The sequence below is a fragment of the Etheostoma cragini genome, chromosome 10 (assembly GCF_013103735.1).
Source record: "Etheostoma cragini isolate CJK2018 chromosome 10, CSU_Ecrag_1.0, whole genome shotgun sequence".
Taxonomy (NCBI): domain Eukaryota; kingdom Metazoa; phylum Chordata; class Actinopteri; order Perciformes; family Percidae; genus Etheostoma; species Etheostoma cragini.
In genome coordinates this window covers 8,698,082-8,715,564 of record NC_048416.1, presented here as the reverse complement: position 1 = coordinate 8,715,564, position 17,483 = coordinate 8,698,082, and the positions used below count along the sequence as shown (strand labels likewise).

Below are 17,483 nucleotides of genomic sequence, written 5' to 3'. Positions count from 1 at the left end.
GGAAACTACATAACTGTATGTATATACATATTTGTAAATGATGACACTGAAGGAGGACATTATTGAGTAAGATGAAGTAATCCCATTGCATGCAACAGTAGCCTGACGTACAACAAAGAAAACGTTGCTTGTTGTTTGAATTGACACAGTGTCAGAGTGGAGCTGATATGACGGTCTGGTCATTATGAGGCCACAGTTATGGCGTTGTTTTGCACTGTGTATCGATAGGTTTTTAGTCAAACTAGTGATGTGGTTCTAGGGAGGATGGAGTCAGGCGATCAGTCGGTAGGTTGAAGGTGGACAGTTTTGGTTTTGGCTGAAATATCCTTTATACATTTTGAATGTGATGCCATGAGATTTTGTGCAGCCTTCCCTGGTCCTGTGTAAGTGACTGATGGGAACAACAATCTTTGACATTGGTTCCATATAAGCAAGATCGCTGCAGTCAGCAGCGCTGAACCAAGCTACAATGTAAGTTAATAGGGCGATTGTCCAGCTTGTATTAACCTTCACAAAGGTGCTCGTTTAGCCGCTGACAGGCTGAGATTAATATTCTAGGTGACTGACAACTTTATGTAAAGGATCCCTTCAGAGATAAATCCTCTTTGAAACCTTTTCTGTTTAACCAGAGACCGCTCTGAAGTTGCTAAAGCCACCAAACTCCATTTAAAAAAAGAGCCAACTTATTTTCACATTTTCAAACTATGTTCATTTCAACCAAAACTACAGTTGTGAGGGTTGGGAAAAGTGGAAAGATATTTAATATTTTGTATTTTGTTTGTTGACTTTGAATGAAGTGTATTTAAAAAAAAAAAAAACATTTACACAGAGTCTGGTGGGTTTAGCGAACACAATTTTGAGGATGTTTTTAAAAAACTTTTTTTTTTGTAGCTTGTTTCAGCTCTGCCAACAGCAGAAATCTCACTTAATATTAGAACAATCTCAAAGATTGTTGTTCCCATCAGTCACTTAGACACAAAAACCTCGGACCAACCAGCCAGGTTGAAAAAAACAGTAGTTACCCTTTAGGCACATGAAATAGTGCACACTGACACAAAGTCAGATAGGTGAATTAACCAGGTTAAGAAAGGTCTCAAACCATGTAAATGTGCCAGTGACAAAGAGAACAACCCAGACTCTGTCTCCTGTTCTAGTCCCAGTTATCCAGAGAGCACATGAGCTCGTTAGACAACATGTGGTTTCTAATCAAAACCTCACCTACTCATTCAGTCAGTTAGGCCAGAGGTTCTCAATTTTAATTTGACCTCTTCTATACACTTCTATAGTCTTAGTTATGTAAAACAACAACATAGTACACATGTTTTAGAAAGATATAACACACGGATTAAAAAGAAATAAAATGTGAATTCTAAATCATTTAAGTCGTGATAATGGAGAACCCCCCCCTCCTCCTTTTTTTTCTCCATGTATAAGACAAGCATACTGCTATCTAGAGGTCATTCTGTCAAACACCGATCGAGAGGGGGAGGGAGGCGGTAGGAGCTGATGATTCAGGGAAAGGGAGACGACAAAGAGAACTTTGACCTAGTTGCCGCTATTCTTTGGAAAGCGTGACCTAAGTCAACAGCATTTTGTTACCTAGCAACAGAAAATAATTTCTTTGCCACCTCTGCGCTGTGCTTTGGTCTGCATGCTACCTGGTGGTGTGCAGAGAGGAAATTGCTTAAGTTCAATTTTAATTCTAGTATCAATCATAACAAGAGTTATCTCGATACACTTTACAGACAAGAGGTCTAGACCACACTCCAGAATTTACAAGGACCCAACAGTTCTAGTAGTTTCCTCCGGAGCAAGCAACAGTGCGACAGTGGCGAGGAAAAACTTCCTTTTAGGCAGAAACCTGGGTCAGACCCAGGCTCTTGGTAGGCGGTGTCTGACGGGCCGGCTGGGGTTAGAATGAAGAGTGGAAACAACAAAAATAGAAAAAATGGTAGTTCTTTGTAGTAGTTCATGGCATAGCAGGGCGCTGTGGGCACTACAAGGCACAGCAGGACGTAGCTGGGCACCGCAGCATGATGTGCAGGCAGCTTTACTCTACTTTTGAGGGCTAAATTAAATTAAATATGGCTTGTTTTCTGTTTAAACACATTGTCATCAATAGATACAAGCTGGAAAATTACCCATTTTTCAAATTTGAATATTGTTTCAAAATCAGAAATCTAATGCACGAAAAAGTACACTGGCCCAATTACAGTAACTACATGAAATGTCGTTTGTGTTCAGCGTACATCATCAGTTTCTATCATCTAATGTGAAACTAGAGTTTATATCAGCATCGCTACCAGGCTGTCTCGTCGGGTTGAGCGTGACGTAAGCAACAACAAAAAATGGCTGACTCAGATGTGGGCGGGGTTTGATGTGAAGCCCAGCCTTCCCATGGGCTGCAGCGAGATTTCAACAGACTGTTTTACCCGTATGCAACCACAGCCCGCTAAAACGTGATTGGTCAGTACTACTCTGACTGACTGTCCCGTTGCCTACAGAATTGGCATTCATATGCAGATATCAGTTTATGGAGATCCATATCCATTAATGGAAGAAAAGTATTAAAGCAGGGTCTCCAAGGAACTGCAGTCATATAGAAATCACCAGGATACAAAAATGGTGTACCCATGATTCATAGCTTCCTTTAGAGAGTGGAGAGCAAAAACTGAAGCACTAAGAACAAGAGAACGCACGGCACATCTGGCAACACGGGACAAAAGAAGGAATGACACAATGTTCCTCCTTACAAATGAAAAGTTGAATTTCTGCATTCAGGCACTTAAACCACATACTTGGTCAAGTCAATACGCATATTCATACTTTCTTGGTCTGGTATGATCAGTAGCTTATGTTGGCACAGAGCACCTTTTTAATGTTTCCCCTGGTTTCCTCTCCGTCAGTTTGTCCAATGGGAGGCAGCAGCAGCAGGTTGTTTGGGACGTTGGCCCAGTCACTGACCCAACCAGACCCGTACCCAGAGGAGAACCCAGACCAGGACCTGGCCCAGGCCGACCCGGACCAGCTGCTCAGAGAGTGTGAGGCGGCCCTGCAGAGGCGTCCGGCCCGGCCACATCGCCATCTGGTCTATCCCAGCGGCACGGGGTCCCGCCGCCACAAGCTCAGCCCGGCCATACGGATCATGCAGTGGAACATACTCGCACAAGGTAGAAACGTGGCAATAAGCCTTTCATTGTTGTGGATTCGGGATTACTCCAGTGACCTACTTACATTTAGAAGTTGTATCCAAATATAACGGGTTATTTTTTAACCACTGCTTGCCTGGTTAAAATAAATAACCCCTTGAATTTGTATCTTACCATTTATCTAAAAGTACCGCTGTGCTTTGGGTATAATATGGAACTCTTCTGCTTTAAAATGTCTAAAAACTGTTTGAGCTATGTTCTATTTTTTGTTGAATCGAGTACTTGCATTATCCTAAATGCTTCCGACAATGTTCAAACCCAGAGAAATCCATTCCTTTAGTCAAAGACATGTTAGGGTCCGTTACATTTAGTCACATGCCCTTAGTGCATGCGTCAGCATTGGGGTTGTCTGCCAGAAAGTGTTAGATATTGTCTTTTATTACGTTTAAGCCATATTCTATGAATTCATATCTGTTTCATTCACATTAATAATCGGTGTTGGCCTTGAAAAACCAGTATTGGTCGACACCACTAATTTTGACCATGTACCTTTTTATATCTTGATTTATTTTTTTTTATAACGAGATGTAGGATTTTAGTCATCAAACGTCGGGAACTTAAATCATAAGAGAAACTAGCTAGCTAGCGATCGTTAGCGGCTGCTCGGCCACGGCCCTGCTTTTTAGAAGTGTTTCTTACCGGTTTGAATCCCCGGGTGCGCTTGTTTTGGAGAGGAGGAGAGTCTTACAGAACCAAGAATTAAAAATGGATGACTTGAGTGAAATTTGACCCCTTTAAAAAATGTCTAAATATGAGTTTTGATTTAACCAAATTACCACAAAAAATGGATTGGATTCCTTACAACGCTCTTTGCAAATACAATTGATCACTTTAATTCTTAAATAAACTCATCTCTATCATCTCTGATCTAGACTATTAGTCTAAATAATTCATAATTTCTGCTTTTGTAACTCTCATAAGGTATAATTCTGCATACATGAGTGTTATTGACCATCAATTCCAAAAAAATAGTGTATAACTAGTGGTAGTAAGGTGGTGTTAGTGAAAACTAAAAAGTCTGAAAAAAGAGTCAAAAATCTCAAATCTTTAGTCCTTGTTTTGTCCTCCCGGGTCCAAAACTGACAATCTTTCTCTCATTGTTTCAGCTCTGGGCGAGGGGAAGGACGGGTTTGTCCGCTGTCCAATGGACGCTCTCAACTGGCAGGAGCGGAAGTACCTGATCATGGAGGAGATCCTCACCTACCGCCCCGACGTCCTGTGCCTACAGGAAGTGGACCACTACTACGACACGTTCCAGCCCATCCTGGCCAGCCTCGGTTACCAAGGCAGCTTCCTGGCCAAGCCCTGGTCTCCCTGTCTGGACGTGGAGCAGAACAATGGGCCCGACGGCTGCGCTCTGTTTTACCGCCGCTCGCGCTTCTCTCTCCAGGCCACCGCTCACCTGCGGCTCTCGGCCATGATGCTGCCCACCAACCAGGTCGCCATCGTCCAGACGCTGATCTGCCAGGTGACGGGCCAGCGGCTGTGCGTGGCCGTCACCCATCTGAAGGCTCGCAGCGGATGGGAGCGGCTGCGCAGTGCGCAGGGTGCCGACTTGCTGCAGAGTTTACGCAACATAACGTCCCAGAGCGGCAGCAGCGGCCAGACGGAGGCGGCGCCAGGCACCGTCCCTCTGGTGGTGTGCGGGGACTTTAACGCCGAGCCATCCGAGGACGTTTACCGGCGCTTCAGCTCCTCCGCCCTCGGCCTGAACTCTGCGTACAAGCTGTTGAGCTCTGACGGCCAGACGGAGCCGGCCTATACCACGTGGAAGATCCGTCCGTCTGGAGAGAGCTGCAGCACTCTGGACTACATCTGGTACAGCCACGGGGCTCTGAGCGTGGACTGCCTCTTGGACATTCCCACGGAGGAGCAGATCGGCCCCGACCGCCTGCCCTCCTACCACTACCCCTCTGACCATGTATCACTGCTCTGTGACATCAGCTTCAGGGAGGAGCCCCATAGGTTGATGTAGGCTGCCAATCACAGCAGCCCGGGACCAATAGGATGACTGAGAGTGGACTGCTGGAAACATTCCTCAACCTTCTACTGCAAATCGGGACTGAGGAACGTGATGTCATCTGCCAGATCGAGTCATGGAAGTGGAGTCTGATTGGAGTGTGAAGAATTTGCTTTGAGACACAAACCACTTTCTGTAATGTTGCTATTATTTAAAAGATAAGGCATATTGGCATAAGGCATAAAAGAAGGCATACTGGGGAACATTAGAAGAAGTGAAATGAGAAATTATAACATCACTTCTGATGGAAAAATTACTTCTAGCTTTAGAAATGATTTTGGAATTGGCTCCGTTGACTTGTGTAGAGGTGGGCGAGCCTGTCGGCCCCATGGTTCTTTGAGCTTTAACGTGTTTCTGTACCTGAACTTCAGCTGAAATGGCAGCTAAGGGGCACATCTCCTGATGTTTGAACCAAGGAAACCAAGTGCAGTTAAAAGTATAATCACTTCATATTTTGACTTTTATTCTTTGAATTTTTTTCATTTGGTTATAGCAAAATCAAGCTCTTTTCTTTTGTCCATTATTTTGCATTGAGGTTTCTCAGTTTGACATGCAACCATGACAATGTTGTTGCCATGACTTCACTGAACATAAGTAACCTGTTAATTTATAAAAAATTAAGTAACTATTTTTGACTCTTATACTTCTTTTTGACTGTTATTGATTTCCTGCCTGGTAAAGTTTACTCATTAAGACGTACGTTGTAGGAATAAAATGGATAGAAAGCCCATTGAGCTGTTTGCCATAGTCATTTTATTTGACTGGTCCTAAAAATTGCGATTGTTGTTAGTTGTCATCATGACAACTAACAACTTTGGTTTTTGGTGCACACCAGAGTTTGATTGTCGCGAGAGTTAGAACGAACCGCAGCAATGGGGCAAACAAACTCTAGTTCGATTTAACCAAACTAAAGGCTGTCGGTGGGAAAACGCCCTTAAAGCAAACCTCAAGGAAGACCTTTTGTCACCTTCGTAACATTGCCAAAAAGGCAACATCTGATTCAAAACGATGCTGAAAAACTAGTCTATACTAGTCACTACAGTAATTCCTTATGATCAGGATGCTAAAATAAGTCCCATAAGGTTCTCCAGCTGATCCAGAATGCTGCAGCACGTGTTCTGACAAGAACAAAGAAAAGTCAAAAATCCTATTTCTCCTGCATTAGCTTCCTGTAAAATCCCGGACTGAATTTAAAATCCTTCTCCTGACCTACAAAGTTAAATGGTCAAGCACCATCTTATCTAGAGCATTTTTGTCCCAACAGAGCACTGCACTCCCAGAAAGCAAAGGTACTTGTGGTTCCTAGAGTCTCTAAAAGTAGAATTGGATCCAGAGCCTTCAGCTATCAGGCTGCTCTCCTGTGGAACCAGCTCCCAGTCTGGGTTCGGGGGGGGGGGCAGACATCGTCAACACATTTAAGAGTAAACTTAAAACTCTACTCTTTGATAAAGCTTATAGTTATGGAATGAGGAGTTGTAGCGTTCGCCTAGACCAGCGGGGGAGGGTGTATAGCTGCAGACACGGCACCCCTTCTCTTCTCTGCTTCTCTTTATTGTTGTCAGATTTATCTTCCAACCCTTATAGAACTGGCTCAGGTCTGCCTTGGACCACCTCTTAATTATGCTGTTATAGTTTTAGACTGCCAGGGGACTTCCTTTGACACACTGAGCCCCTCTCCCTTTCCATCAGTGTGCATTCATGACCCAGAATGCTTGTTCCTAACAAAGCTCTGGGGAGCTTATTCCCTACTATACACGCCAGAAGAAGACTGCAACATGTGGGGTTCTGCACAACATCGCGCAGGATAACAGGGGCCCATAAATGTAGAGACTGAGCTGACCCGATGCCCAGTATCCGGTACTGCCCCAATTGGGGGCCATACCAAGGAGACGGGATGTTACTCCTTACTTTCAAAAGGTATAGTGTTATGTTGGACTATGACATTCAATATAGGAAACATGACTGCGCACATTTTTATTTAGTGTCGTAAATGGCCACAAGTGAACGATTTCTTTCTACCATTGACTAACATATGACGGCTTGTTTTACCAGTCCCTTTGCTGTCAGGAGACCGGGTCGGTGAGGTGGTCCAGCACAGGGGGGCGGAGGATGTGCTCTCCCTCACAGCTGTTGAGACCTCAGACCCATGAATAAACATGAGGAAAAAAAAAACATAATGCATAACACAACACTGCATAAACTCTGCTACCGTGTGTTTATTTATGAATAGGAACACCTACATGTAGGCCTAAGAGATTGCAATATAAGCCTGTATATTACTATCAGGAGTATACGTATGCCAAGATTTATACAATTAAATAATCTTCAGCTGGTGCTGGAACACTGTTGATCCCATCAGTGATCTCTTTCTATTCCAAATTCTTCCTACAGCATAGTACCAGTTTTAATTCCGCCAAATAGTACACACGTTACTGCAAATTAGACTGAGATGTCAGGGTTTCAATCTCCACCTCTGAAATATGGCGCTTCTTAGCCGGATTACGTCTAGCCATGTCATAAATAGTAGGGGCGAGGCCTCAAAATCAAGAATATACTGGGGCGGGATTTTTTAATTACGATCGTTTCCAGCCGCTGCGTTTATAAATGTACGATCATTCTTACGCTCTGATTGGTGTGATACGAACAGTTCATGAATCCCACGTGAAGCCTGTCGTAAGAGGATTTCTGCGCTGGTTTCTACGTTAGGTTGATAAATCTAGGCCATTATCTTTATTGGGAACATTGATGCCATCGTTCATCACACCCCGAACCTCCACCGTCTACCACGAGCCTGGGTCTGTCCCAGATTTCATCACCACTGTCACACTATGCTTGCTCTGGGGGGGGGGGGGGGGGGGGGGGGGGGATTACTGGAATTGTTGGTAAATTATAGAACGTGGTCTAGACCTACTCTATCTGTAAATAGTCTTGAGATAAATCTTATGTTTTGATACTATAAATTAAATTGAATTTAAAGGAATGCCAATAAACTAGAGCATGTTTTTCTCTTATCCCAGAATGCTGTGTGGCAACCAGACCTTCCTCTACAGCGCTGTGGAGGAAGGTCTGGCAAAGTGAGACTAGATGCCACATAGAAGTGATGTGCTTCACCTGAAAGCTCGGAATCTGACAATCTGAAACCCAGCTCAGCACAGTCAAGAGTTTCTACATCTGTAATAAAGTGTTTTAATTAGGCACCTATTCAAATAAAAAGTTTTGTGTATAAGGGCTCAGACATTGTGACGGAACTATATGGTTATGATTTATATTTTGTCTTATGGTACTGCAGCAATCTTTGGGTTGATAGCATTTGTTACAGATATAGTGCAAAAAGTACAATTTTTTGCGAGATTGTGATTGGATGGAGGGCACTTCTGTTCAAGAACACCCCCCCTCCCATGTTGATATTCCTAGGAAGGGCACACACCCTGTGAAAGCCCCCAGTCTGTAGTTTGTGCCTGTAAAGTTTCATGAAGCTGTGATTATCCTAAAAGTTCCTGCAGCTCATTTTACAGTGATGTCAAGTTTTCAGGTTTTCTTTTAACAACTGTTTACACACAAAATCTTGTCACACAGATTTTGAAAGTTCTCCCTCAAAGAACCAAACACACCAAATCACCCAAACCATAAGCTATGTCTCAGCCTTTAACTTAGTTTCAATTGCACAACAAAAAGTCAAAACACTACATATAATGCTCTGCCCAAGATACAGAAAACTGAAAGGAAGTGACTTGCTTTCTTTTTCCAAACACAACCAATCAAATTGCTACACATATTCACACACTCCTCACATGTTCAAATTACTAAACTGATTACTAACCAGGAAATTCAACATGTTTGCCTCACATCTCAAAATGTATCAAATGTCATTTTGCATTTTGTGTGTGCAGTTTTGGGCATTGTGTGTGTGTAGCGTTTTGGAAAAGGAGTTTTTTTAAAACGTGTGTAAGCAGTTGTAAAAAATCTGTAACTACAATAAAATGGCTACTATGGTTACTACATCATCACTAGAGTTACCAAATGAACCATAGTCTTTATGTTCTGAGCCCACTAGATGGGGCTCTTGGTTTAAAGAAAAACAATTTTAACATTCACGTTGTCTGTGGAAAACCTAATAATAAAAACAATATTTGAGATTCATTCAGAACGATGCACATGGGGAAATACTTTGAAACTATCTAAGTTTCTGCATTAGCAAAGAGGAGTAATCATCTCTCAGCAAGTAGCTGACCAACACCAAATACAGCAGGGCTGCCTGTGTACTACAAATCCCACAATCCCACCCCAACGACCAGCAGCAGTGTCTCTGAGGCCCTAGAAGATGCCCTAGCATGGTTGAATAAGACAACTTCAGTCAGATTAAGTCACATTTGTCATTTTTTTATAATACATATTTCAGTAAAATCTACTTCAATACACTGATACGAGAAAAAAATAGTATATTATACTTCAGATGTGGAGCAAACTATTTAGTTCTTTATTCTCGACACAGACATCCTTTCACTCCCTTTTTATGAACAGTAAAAAAAACAGTGCTGTGGAGTAACAGAGCTCTGAGACAAACCATTGGACTGAAACAAAGACATGAAATCAAACTACATGTGTACTGATATATACCCGCTGAGTATCAAAAAATGCTTTTTACATTTCTGTTTACAACAAAGTCTCGTCAGGCTTTTTATATTACCTTTTGATTACAAAAAGGAGTTTTTTTCATTTACAATCTAAGGCTGCCCAGGACTCCTGAGCTCCGAAGGGGGTGTGTGTGTGTGTGTGTGTGTGTGTGTGTGTGTGTGTGTGTGTGTGTGTGTGTGTGTGTGTGTGTGTGTGTGCGCAACAGTCCCTTAAATCCTTTGTGGGGCTTCTGCAGCTCCATAGTAAGCGCCGGCGTTAGGCTGAGCCAATCAGAGAACAGCTCTGCGACAGGGGTGGGGGGGATGGGATGTGTCCTGCACTTCCTCAGCAGTGTCCACAGTCACGTCCTGTACCCCCCCCCACCTGGCTCGGGGCAGAGCACTCAGGACGAGGCGGTTTCTGCCGGTGCTGCTGGTGGGCTGGTGGGGGGTGGAGCCTCCGATTGTTCGGCTTTGGGCTGGGTGCTGGGGGTTTTGGGTGGGGAAGGGTGAGGCTGGCGGACATGGACAGAGAGCTGCGGCAGTGGCTGGGCCACCGCCGCCGGTTTGGCCAGGATGAGGTGCGGCGTCGGCCGGCCCGTTGTGAGCTGGACCGTGGGGGCGGGGGCCGGGGCGGCGGCTTTAGCGGCAGCCTGCGCTAACTGCGTCGCCACAGGTTTGGCCTGGAAGAGCTGCGTGAGCTGGGCCGACGGGTTGCCCTGCATGAGCGCCGCCAGCTGGTTGGCCGGGATGGTGATGATGGTGATCCTCTCTCCCGCTTTGGAGCCGGCAGGCATCATGGTGGGCAGAGCCTGGATGACCAGTTTGGGGGGAGCGCTGGCGGAGGCGTTGCCTACGGTTACTGGGACTCCCGTGGTGGTGGTGAGGATGGAGGAGGAGTTTAGCGTCACCTGACCTAGTGAGTTGGTCATGACCAATGGCATGGCTCGGATGGACCTGCAGGAGAAAGCACACAGAAGGTCTTTTCATGCTGGCTCACTGTCACTCTCATTACTCTCAGGGCTTACTAAATAAAACGGAGCCGTCGCTGATGTCATACGTAATATGAGAGAGCGAGAGAGAGAGAGAGAGAGAGAGAGAGAGAGATATAGATATATATCTATATATATATATGAGATGTACTGTGGAAAAGGACTACAGTCCAGAGTTCAGTTCTTCATCCGTGGATAACAGACTTAGTTTGAATGAGATTGTTGCCGGCCCCGTTCACACATGGAATACGCATCAATGACTAGGTTTACATGCACACTCTACATAAATAATATTGCACTATTATTCCAAAATTGACAATACATCAAACTTGATAGAGGTCATGCAGTTAGAAATATTTTTTTTTGCCATGTTTGTACTTTTTTGGGTGTTAATGATCAAATCTTTGTTTTGTATTGATGAATGATTCATTCAGAAATATTCTATTGTCAATTTTATGTTAATTTAAGAAGAAAAAACATAAAATGTAAAGTAAATACAATGTTTTATGTTTTATAAAGAGGCGTGGCGTAAATAACCAAAAGACCTGGAATTCACTCAAAACTATATCTGGTAGGCCACCGGTGCAATATTTATTAATTTGATACAGCATTGTGCAATTGTGTATTGTGCTGATTGTGATAAGTTACTGATCACAGTATGATTTAACAGGAAATGTGCATTCTGGGTAGAACTAAGTGCATTATGGGAGGGAGGATGTGCAGAGGGTTCTCCTCTTCTGCGAGCGTGTGTTTCTGTGCGATGCGTTGCCATTTTTGTTCGCTCAACTGCCCAAGACCAATTTCTCCTGTAAGAGACACTAATTATCTTATCTTATTATTTTTTGTCAAAACAATAAGTGGCGTCAGAACGGATCTGCGGCAAGGCGTTAAATCAGTGGAAGGTATTAAAACGGTGGAAACAGAGACCTGGTGGCAGCGTTGCTGGGGATGACGGTGACGTAGGTCTGCTGAGGCTGGGGGGTGGCGGGGGAGCTGGTGCCCAGGCTGGCGGGGCCATGCTGGTGAGCCGGATGCTTGCCGACCATCACGCCCTCGCCGTCCTCCACCTCCTCGCCGTCCTCCTCGTCGTCAATCACCCGGATGTTCTTGGGCATGTCTTTGAACTGGTAGGCCAGCCGCTGGCCCTCCACTTTAGCCAGGATGCCACGCTGATAGTAATACCTACACACACACACACAGAGAGGGAGAGAGAGAGAGAGAGAGAGAGAGAGAGAGAGAGAGAGAGAGAGAGAGAGAGAGAGAGAGAAAAAAAGAGAGACACAGACACACACACACACACACACACACACACACACACACACACACACACACACACACACAGTTATTATATATGACAGGCAGACTCTGTTGAGGACTGTAAAACACATATGAGGAGAATTGCAATTATTGCGACTAATATGATTCACGTTATCGGAGGGAAGGATCATTTTTGTATCAGCATTCTTATTTTGTACCAAACAGAGGTTTTCTTTAGTCTGAAGGATAGGATTTGTAGGCCGGGACCCGGGGCGTCTCTGCAGCGCCACAATACTTCATTCACAGGTTTTTTTTTCCTGCATAGAAAAAGTTTTGGCACCCCCCAAAAGAGGTTCAAATCCCTAGCGCCAAAACGTCAGATTTTCTGCAGCCAGCCTTCCTCTCATCCCCAGCCACTGCTGTATCTACAAATGAAGCTGGCGCCGCTTAGACTGGACCTGAACGCTACGCTGTACTGCTCTGTTGGTATCTCTGTCTGCAGAGTCAGACTTTACCACAATCTCTTAATTTGCAGTGCATGCTGAACTGTAGGGCCGGTCCGGTTCACTACTGTAGGCCTATACGTTAAATAAATCACTGACAATTATTTGATCAACATTTAAAAGAAGAAAACATAACATTACATAATGTTTGTAATCAACACTAGTGTATTAGTGTACTAGTTCGCCACAACAGTAACTGCAGTGAGTGATTAAGATATTGACTAGTATATAGTATTGCGAGTCCAATAAAATCAGAGATAATTGTGCAGCCCTAGTAAATGGTTAGGCAGACCTCAGGGCTCGGCCCATGGTCTCGTAGTTCATGTCGGGCTTGTTCTTGTGCTTCCCCCACAGTTTGGACACGGCCTTGGAGTCGACCAGTTTGAAGATGCCCTTCTCCCTCTGCATCCACTTGATATACTTGGGACAGGTGTTTTTATCCTGCAGCAGCTCCAGCAGGAACTCCCACAGATAGGTGGTGTTGCCTTCGGGACACAAAGCACAGCATCGCGTAAACCCAGAAGCTCGGAATCACATTTCACAATGAATTGTCAACACAGCGACGGTCAGGGGCCAGCGCGGCTCGCCAACAGGACCACTACATCAGGCGTCTCCCACAGCACCTCAGTTAGCGTGATTAGCTTTGATCGGAAAAAGCTGGAACTGATTCTCAATGACACCAAAGCAGTATTAAACGTTGCCATCAAGTGAATAAAGAGAAGTGTAAATGTGGTTAGATTTTTACTACATGAACTAGTACTGCCACCATTAGAGGATATCAAACAACACATTTGGGGAGTGTTCTGAGAGTTCAAATTCTGTACATTATTTATATACAACACACACACACACACACACACACACACACACACACACACACACACACACACACACACACACACACACACACACACACACACACACACACACACACACACACACACACACACACACACACACACACACACACACACACACACACACACACACACACACACAAAAAGAGTGAAACTTCATTTACAGACCTAATTTATCGGATTTAGGGTTAAATTTGACTCATATATTCCTTTTACAGAGTAGGGTCATCTAGACAGAATCAAAACAAAAAGTCAATAAAACAAACCTTTGCCCTCCCTCGGTCTCTTTTTGATCCCCAGGTCAAAGGAGCCGTTTGACGCAGGCTGGTTCGTCTTGGGCTTGCGTCCACCTGCACGCACGCACACACACACACACACACACAAAACAACTCGTCAGTGCTGGTGTAGTTTCCAGCACTGCCAGCTGTCTGACTGTTGATGAACTTTAAGCCTCGGAGAGTCCCATGTGACATTGGGTGTATTGTAGTGACACTGACCTCCTCTCTTCTTCTTGGCAGCAGGTTCACATTCAGGAGGGATGGGGAAGGAATCCTCCTCCATGGGTCCACACTCTGTAGACACCTCCACCACCGTCTCCATCATCACATCCTCTGCTGGGGTCAAACAGATCACATTATTCCTAAAGAAAGCTACAGGGACACTGTATTTGGCGGTTCCTTATCAAGATGTCTGTAAACAGCCGTGAGTCATTATTAAATGCTGATGCAGGGACATAGCAGTGTGTGCGTCTGCCCCTCTCTGTCTGTCTGTGTGGGGGTGTGTGTCTGTCTGTCCGTCCATCTGTCCGTCTGTCTGACCCATGAGTCTGCAGATAGAAGATCTTCATACACACCCACACGCTCACGCACACTTGTGTTTATACTGCATACATGGATGTGTTCACACACGTTTGTGTGTCCACTGCACTCGCACTAACCCTCATGGAGACACTGAAACTAACTGACTCTAAGTCTGGGTTGCGACCCAAACAACCCAGACTAATCATTTTTCACCATTTCAACGATGTGACATTTTTAACATTCAACGTTGTTAACTACTACAATTACAAAAATATCCAGATTGATCCAGTGTTTTAGATTATTCATTCATACTATAAAATATTAAGAACAATTACTATCTACTAGATCCATATCTAATGTTTTTGTTCACCAACATTTTTTTTTTCAATGCTTGAAATAAATGTTTCTAATAGTAAAAATGGTTTAAAACAATGCTCATGTTGCTAAAGCTCAAATTTCAATCACTTACATAATATCTACAAGGAGCGGTAGGTGGAAGTTTAAGCTAGCAACCATTATTTGTGTCAACTGGTTCTGGGAGTTGATGAAAGGTTGGTCTGTTGTCTGGTTTACATGCTCTCTTCCCACAGCTGTATCTGTGCCATATATGCCTGGTGAAAGAAGGATTCCTCAGAGAAGAAGCACCACTCTGTAGCATTTTCAATGTTAAAATATAGTGTCATATGTTTTTGCAATTGAAAAAAGGCCAACTTAGTGGCAAGCCAATCTTGGCAAATAGCATCAGCAGAGTCCCACAGGTAGCTAGCAGCTAGCTTGTGTCTGCCGAGTGTAATTGACAAACAGCTGGCAAATAGAACCGTTGGGATCTCCCAGTTACCTTTGAAGCACATCATAACACAGTCACCGCAAGGTTTGAGACCTATGAGATCCAGAGCAGTGAAGCAGTTTATTGGTGTGTGTTAAAAAGGATCGACATTAGCTGATGATGTAGCAGTCAGCTACTCTTCCTGAGGTCCACACCAGACACACATTCCCGTACAGACAAATACAGTATGTAAAATCTCTCACACGCGCACACCCACGCACGAGCGCGCGCACACACACACATACCCCCACGCACGAGCGCATCCACCCCCACACACACACACACACACACACACACACACACACACACACACACACACACACACACACACACACACACACACACACACACACACACACACACACACACACACACACACACACACACACACACACACACACACACACACACACACACACACACACACACACACACGATGCAATAACTGGCCAATTAAGTAGCACTCATCAATAAATATCACCTTTAAGGAGCCATCTTTATATAGTAGGCTATCTGTACAAACCCCAGTTCCAATGCTGTTGGGGTGTTGTGTAAAATGTATGTAACTTCATTGGATTTGGGTTTTTGTATAAAACAAATTGTTTTTTGATAGAGAACTAGTAAAATATATAAAGAAGCAGATTGTTATTTGTTTGAACCCTGGGAGGACAAGCAGTTTCTCTATGAAACATTGGGAGGAAGTACTGACAGCGTGTTTACCTGTGTTGCGTTCACTGTGCAGTCCTCCAGGAGACTCCATGTGCAGGAGAGCTTCAGCTGCTTCAAATGTTTTGTCGAAACACACCATGTCATGACCCGACATCTCCACTGAGGAGAGGAGCAGAGAGGAGGCCGTCAGTAAACAGACTCACTGACACTCTCACAAGACTAGACATGTTATAGCAACACAAGGAGCCTGGTTTTGATGAGAAAAAGTTAGAACATTCACAACAGCACCGCAACAACAGCTGTTTCGAAATCCTGACTTCCTTGTTTGAAGAAACAGATTGTTCATCCCTCCTCGTTTCCAGTAACCTTGTGTAAATAGTAAGAAGTTGTTCCTGCCAGCAGAGGACGGTCTACTGCAGTTATAGCAAGCTGCAACCCCGGTGCCAAAGAAAGTGCAAAAAGTTGAAGTACGTGTTGAGATGACAATAACAGTACATAACAGTTCTTGCGACACACAAGATCTAGAGGGTGAAAATTAAACGTGTGCACAGGAGCGGAACATTGCAACAGCCTTTATGATGTGTAAAGCACTTTTTCTATGGTTAGGGTGAATCTAGTCTCGCATTTGGCATTTCTTTCAAACCAATCACAATGTTTTTGGGCGGGGCTAAGTGCCGGACAGAGCCACTGTGTTTCTGAAAAATAGCCTCGGGAAGGTACTTGTTTTGGTGGAACGTGTGCATGTAAGGAGGCAAGCTCTGGGAAAAAATGGCTGTCGAGCTGCGATAACAATTTTACTTGTTGTTGGCAAAATATGTAAAACCATTGTGAATGAAGTATTGTGGCGCTGCAGGGACGTCGCGGCCTACAAATCCTATCCTACGGACTAGAAGAATTTGTTTTCGTTTGGAAGAGATAAAAAAATAAAGATAAAATCATCACACTATAATAATTTACATTTTTATCTTTTTATTTTTCAATTCAAATGAGAATAATGATATGGTGCAGCCACAATCCGGCCAAAACTGAGGACATCCAGCAGAACTTCCGGCAGCATAGGAACTATCCCGGTGAATGTAACGTCATTGATATAGACTAGGCTGGAGCCCACTCCTACCCCACCCAGGGGAAGTTATAACTAGAACTATGAACTTATAATTAGCCACTATTGTCCTTCAATCCATTTTTAAAGGCGGAAATATGCTTCTGTGGAGGCTCCACACAGAGCTTTCTCCATAGCCTACGAAAGTGGCCTGAAGTTTATACTTTACATTAGGGATGATCCGAGTATCCGGCTAAAACGAGTATCCGGTACGGATAAAACTTTTTTCCGAGCACAAGTATTATACGAGTAATACGAGTCAATATCCGTGCTTGGATTGAATACAACTCCTCAACTGGCCGCGCAGCGTTCTGTGATAAACACAGCGCCCCCCCCCGCCCACAAACACGCTCGGATCAATCTCACACACACCCAACATGGAGAAATGCGCTCCCTCGGCCTCTCTTTGTCTCTCTCTCTCTCTCCCGCTCCGTCAGTCAATCGGGTCTGCGGATCTGTTCCGTTAACGTTTAGGGTTTCTTCAGCTTCAGGTTTGTTTTTAACTTCGGTTTATAGTACTTACATAGTAACCAGAAGATTTCTGGTGAACGGGGGTTTCAGATTGCTGCTCGGTTTAAATGCAACTCCCGTTGCGTGTCTGCCATCGGAGATTTGTTTTTTTTTTTAATGTCAGC

The 17,483-nt window shown here is 44.2% G+C and overlaps 2 protein-coding genes across 5 annotated transcripts in view; one reads left to right on the top strand and one right to left on the bottom strand.

Annotated features, from left to right (window-relative positions):
* Positions 1–5,385, top strand: part of nocta (nocturnin a) — a 12,418-nt gene extending 7,033 nt beyond the window's left edge. Inside the window, exons 2-3 of the mRNA XM_034882849.1 lie at positions 2,907–3,170; positions 4,316–5,385. Coding sequence (XP_034738740.1) covers positions 2,907–3,170; positions 4,316–5,184 — 1,133 coding nt within the window. The 3' untranslated portion in view covers positions 5,185–5,385. The remainder of the gene's footprint in view (positions 1–2,906; positions 3,171–4,315) is intronic.
* elf2a (E74-like factor 2a (ets domain transcription factor)) overlaps positions 1–17,483 on the bottom strand; it is a 28,179-nt gene that overhangs the window by 5,462 nt on the left and 5,234 nt on the right. Inside the window, exons 4-10 of one of the 4 annotated variants that reach the window (XR_004658091.1) lie at positions 15,798–15,905; positions 13,949–14,065; positions 13,718–13,801; positions 12,887–13,079; positions 11,762–12,016; positions 9,802–10,799; positions 8,940–8,945 (exon numbers count right to left, since the gene is read on the bottom strand). Coding sequence is in view for 3 of the 4 variants with exons in the window: in XM_034882844.1 (XP_034738735.1) it covers positions 10,247–10,799; positions 11,762–12,016; positions 12,887–13,079; positions 13,718–13,801; positions 13,949–14,065; positions 15,798–15,905 (1,310 nt within the window). In the remaining variant the exon portion in view is untranslated. Of the gene's footprint in view, positions 1–8,939; positions 8,946–9,593; positions 10,800–11,761; positions 12,017–12,886; positions 13,080–13,717; positions 13,802–13,948; positions 14,066–15,797; positions 15,906–17,483 lie in introns of those variants that run through there. The other 3 variants (XM_034882844.1, XM_034882846.1, XM_034882845.1) reach the window with 3 other exon arrangements.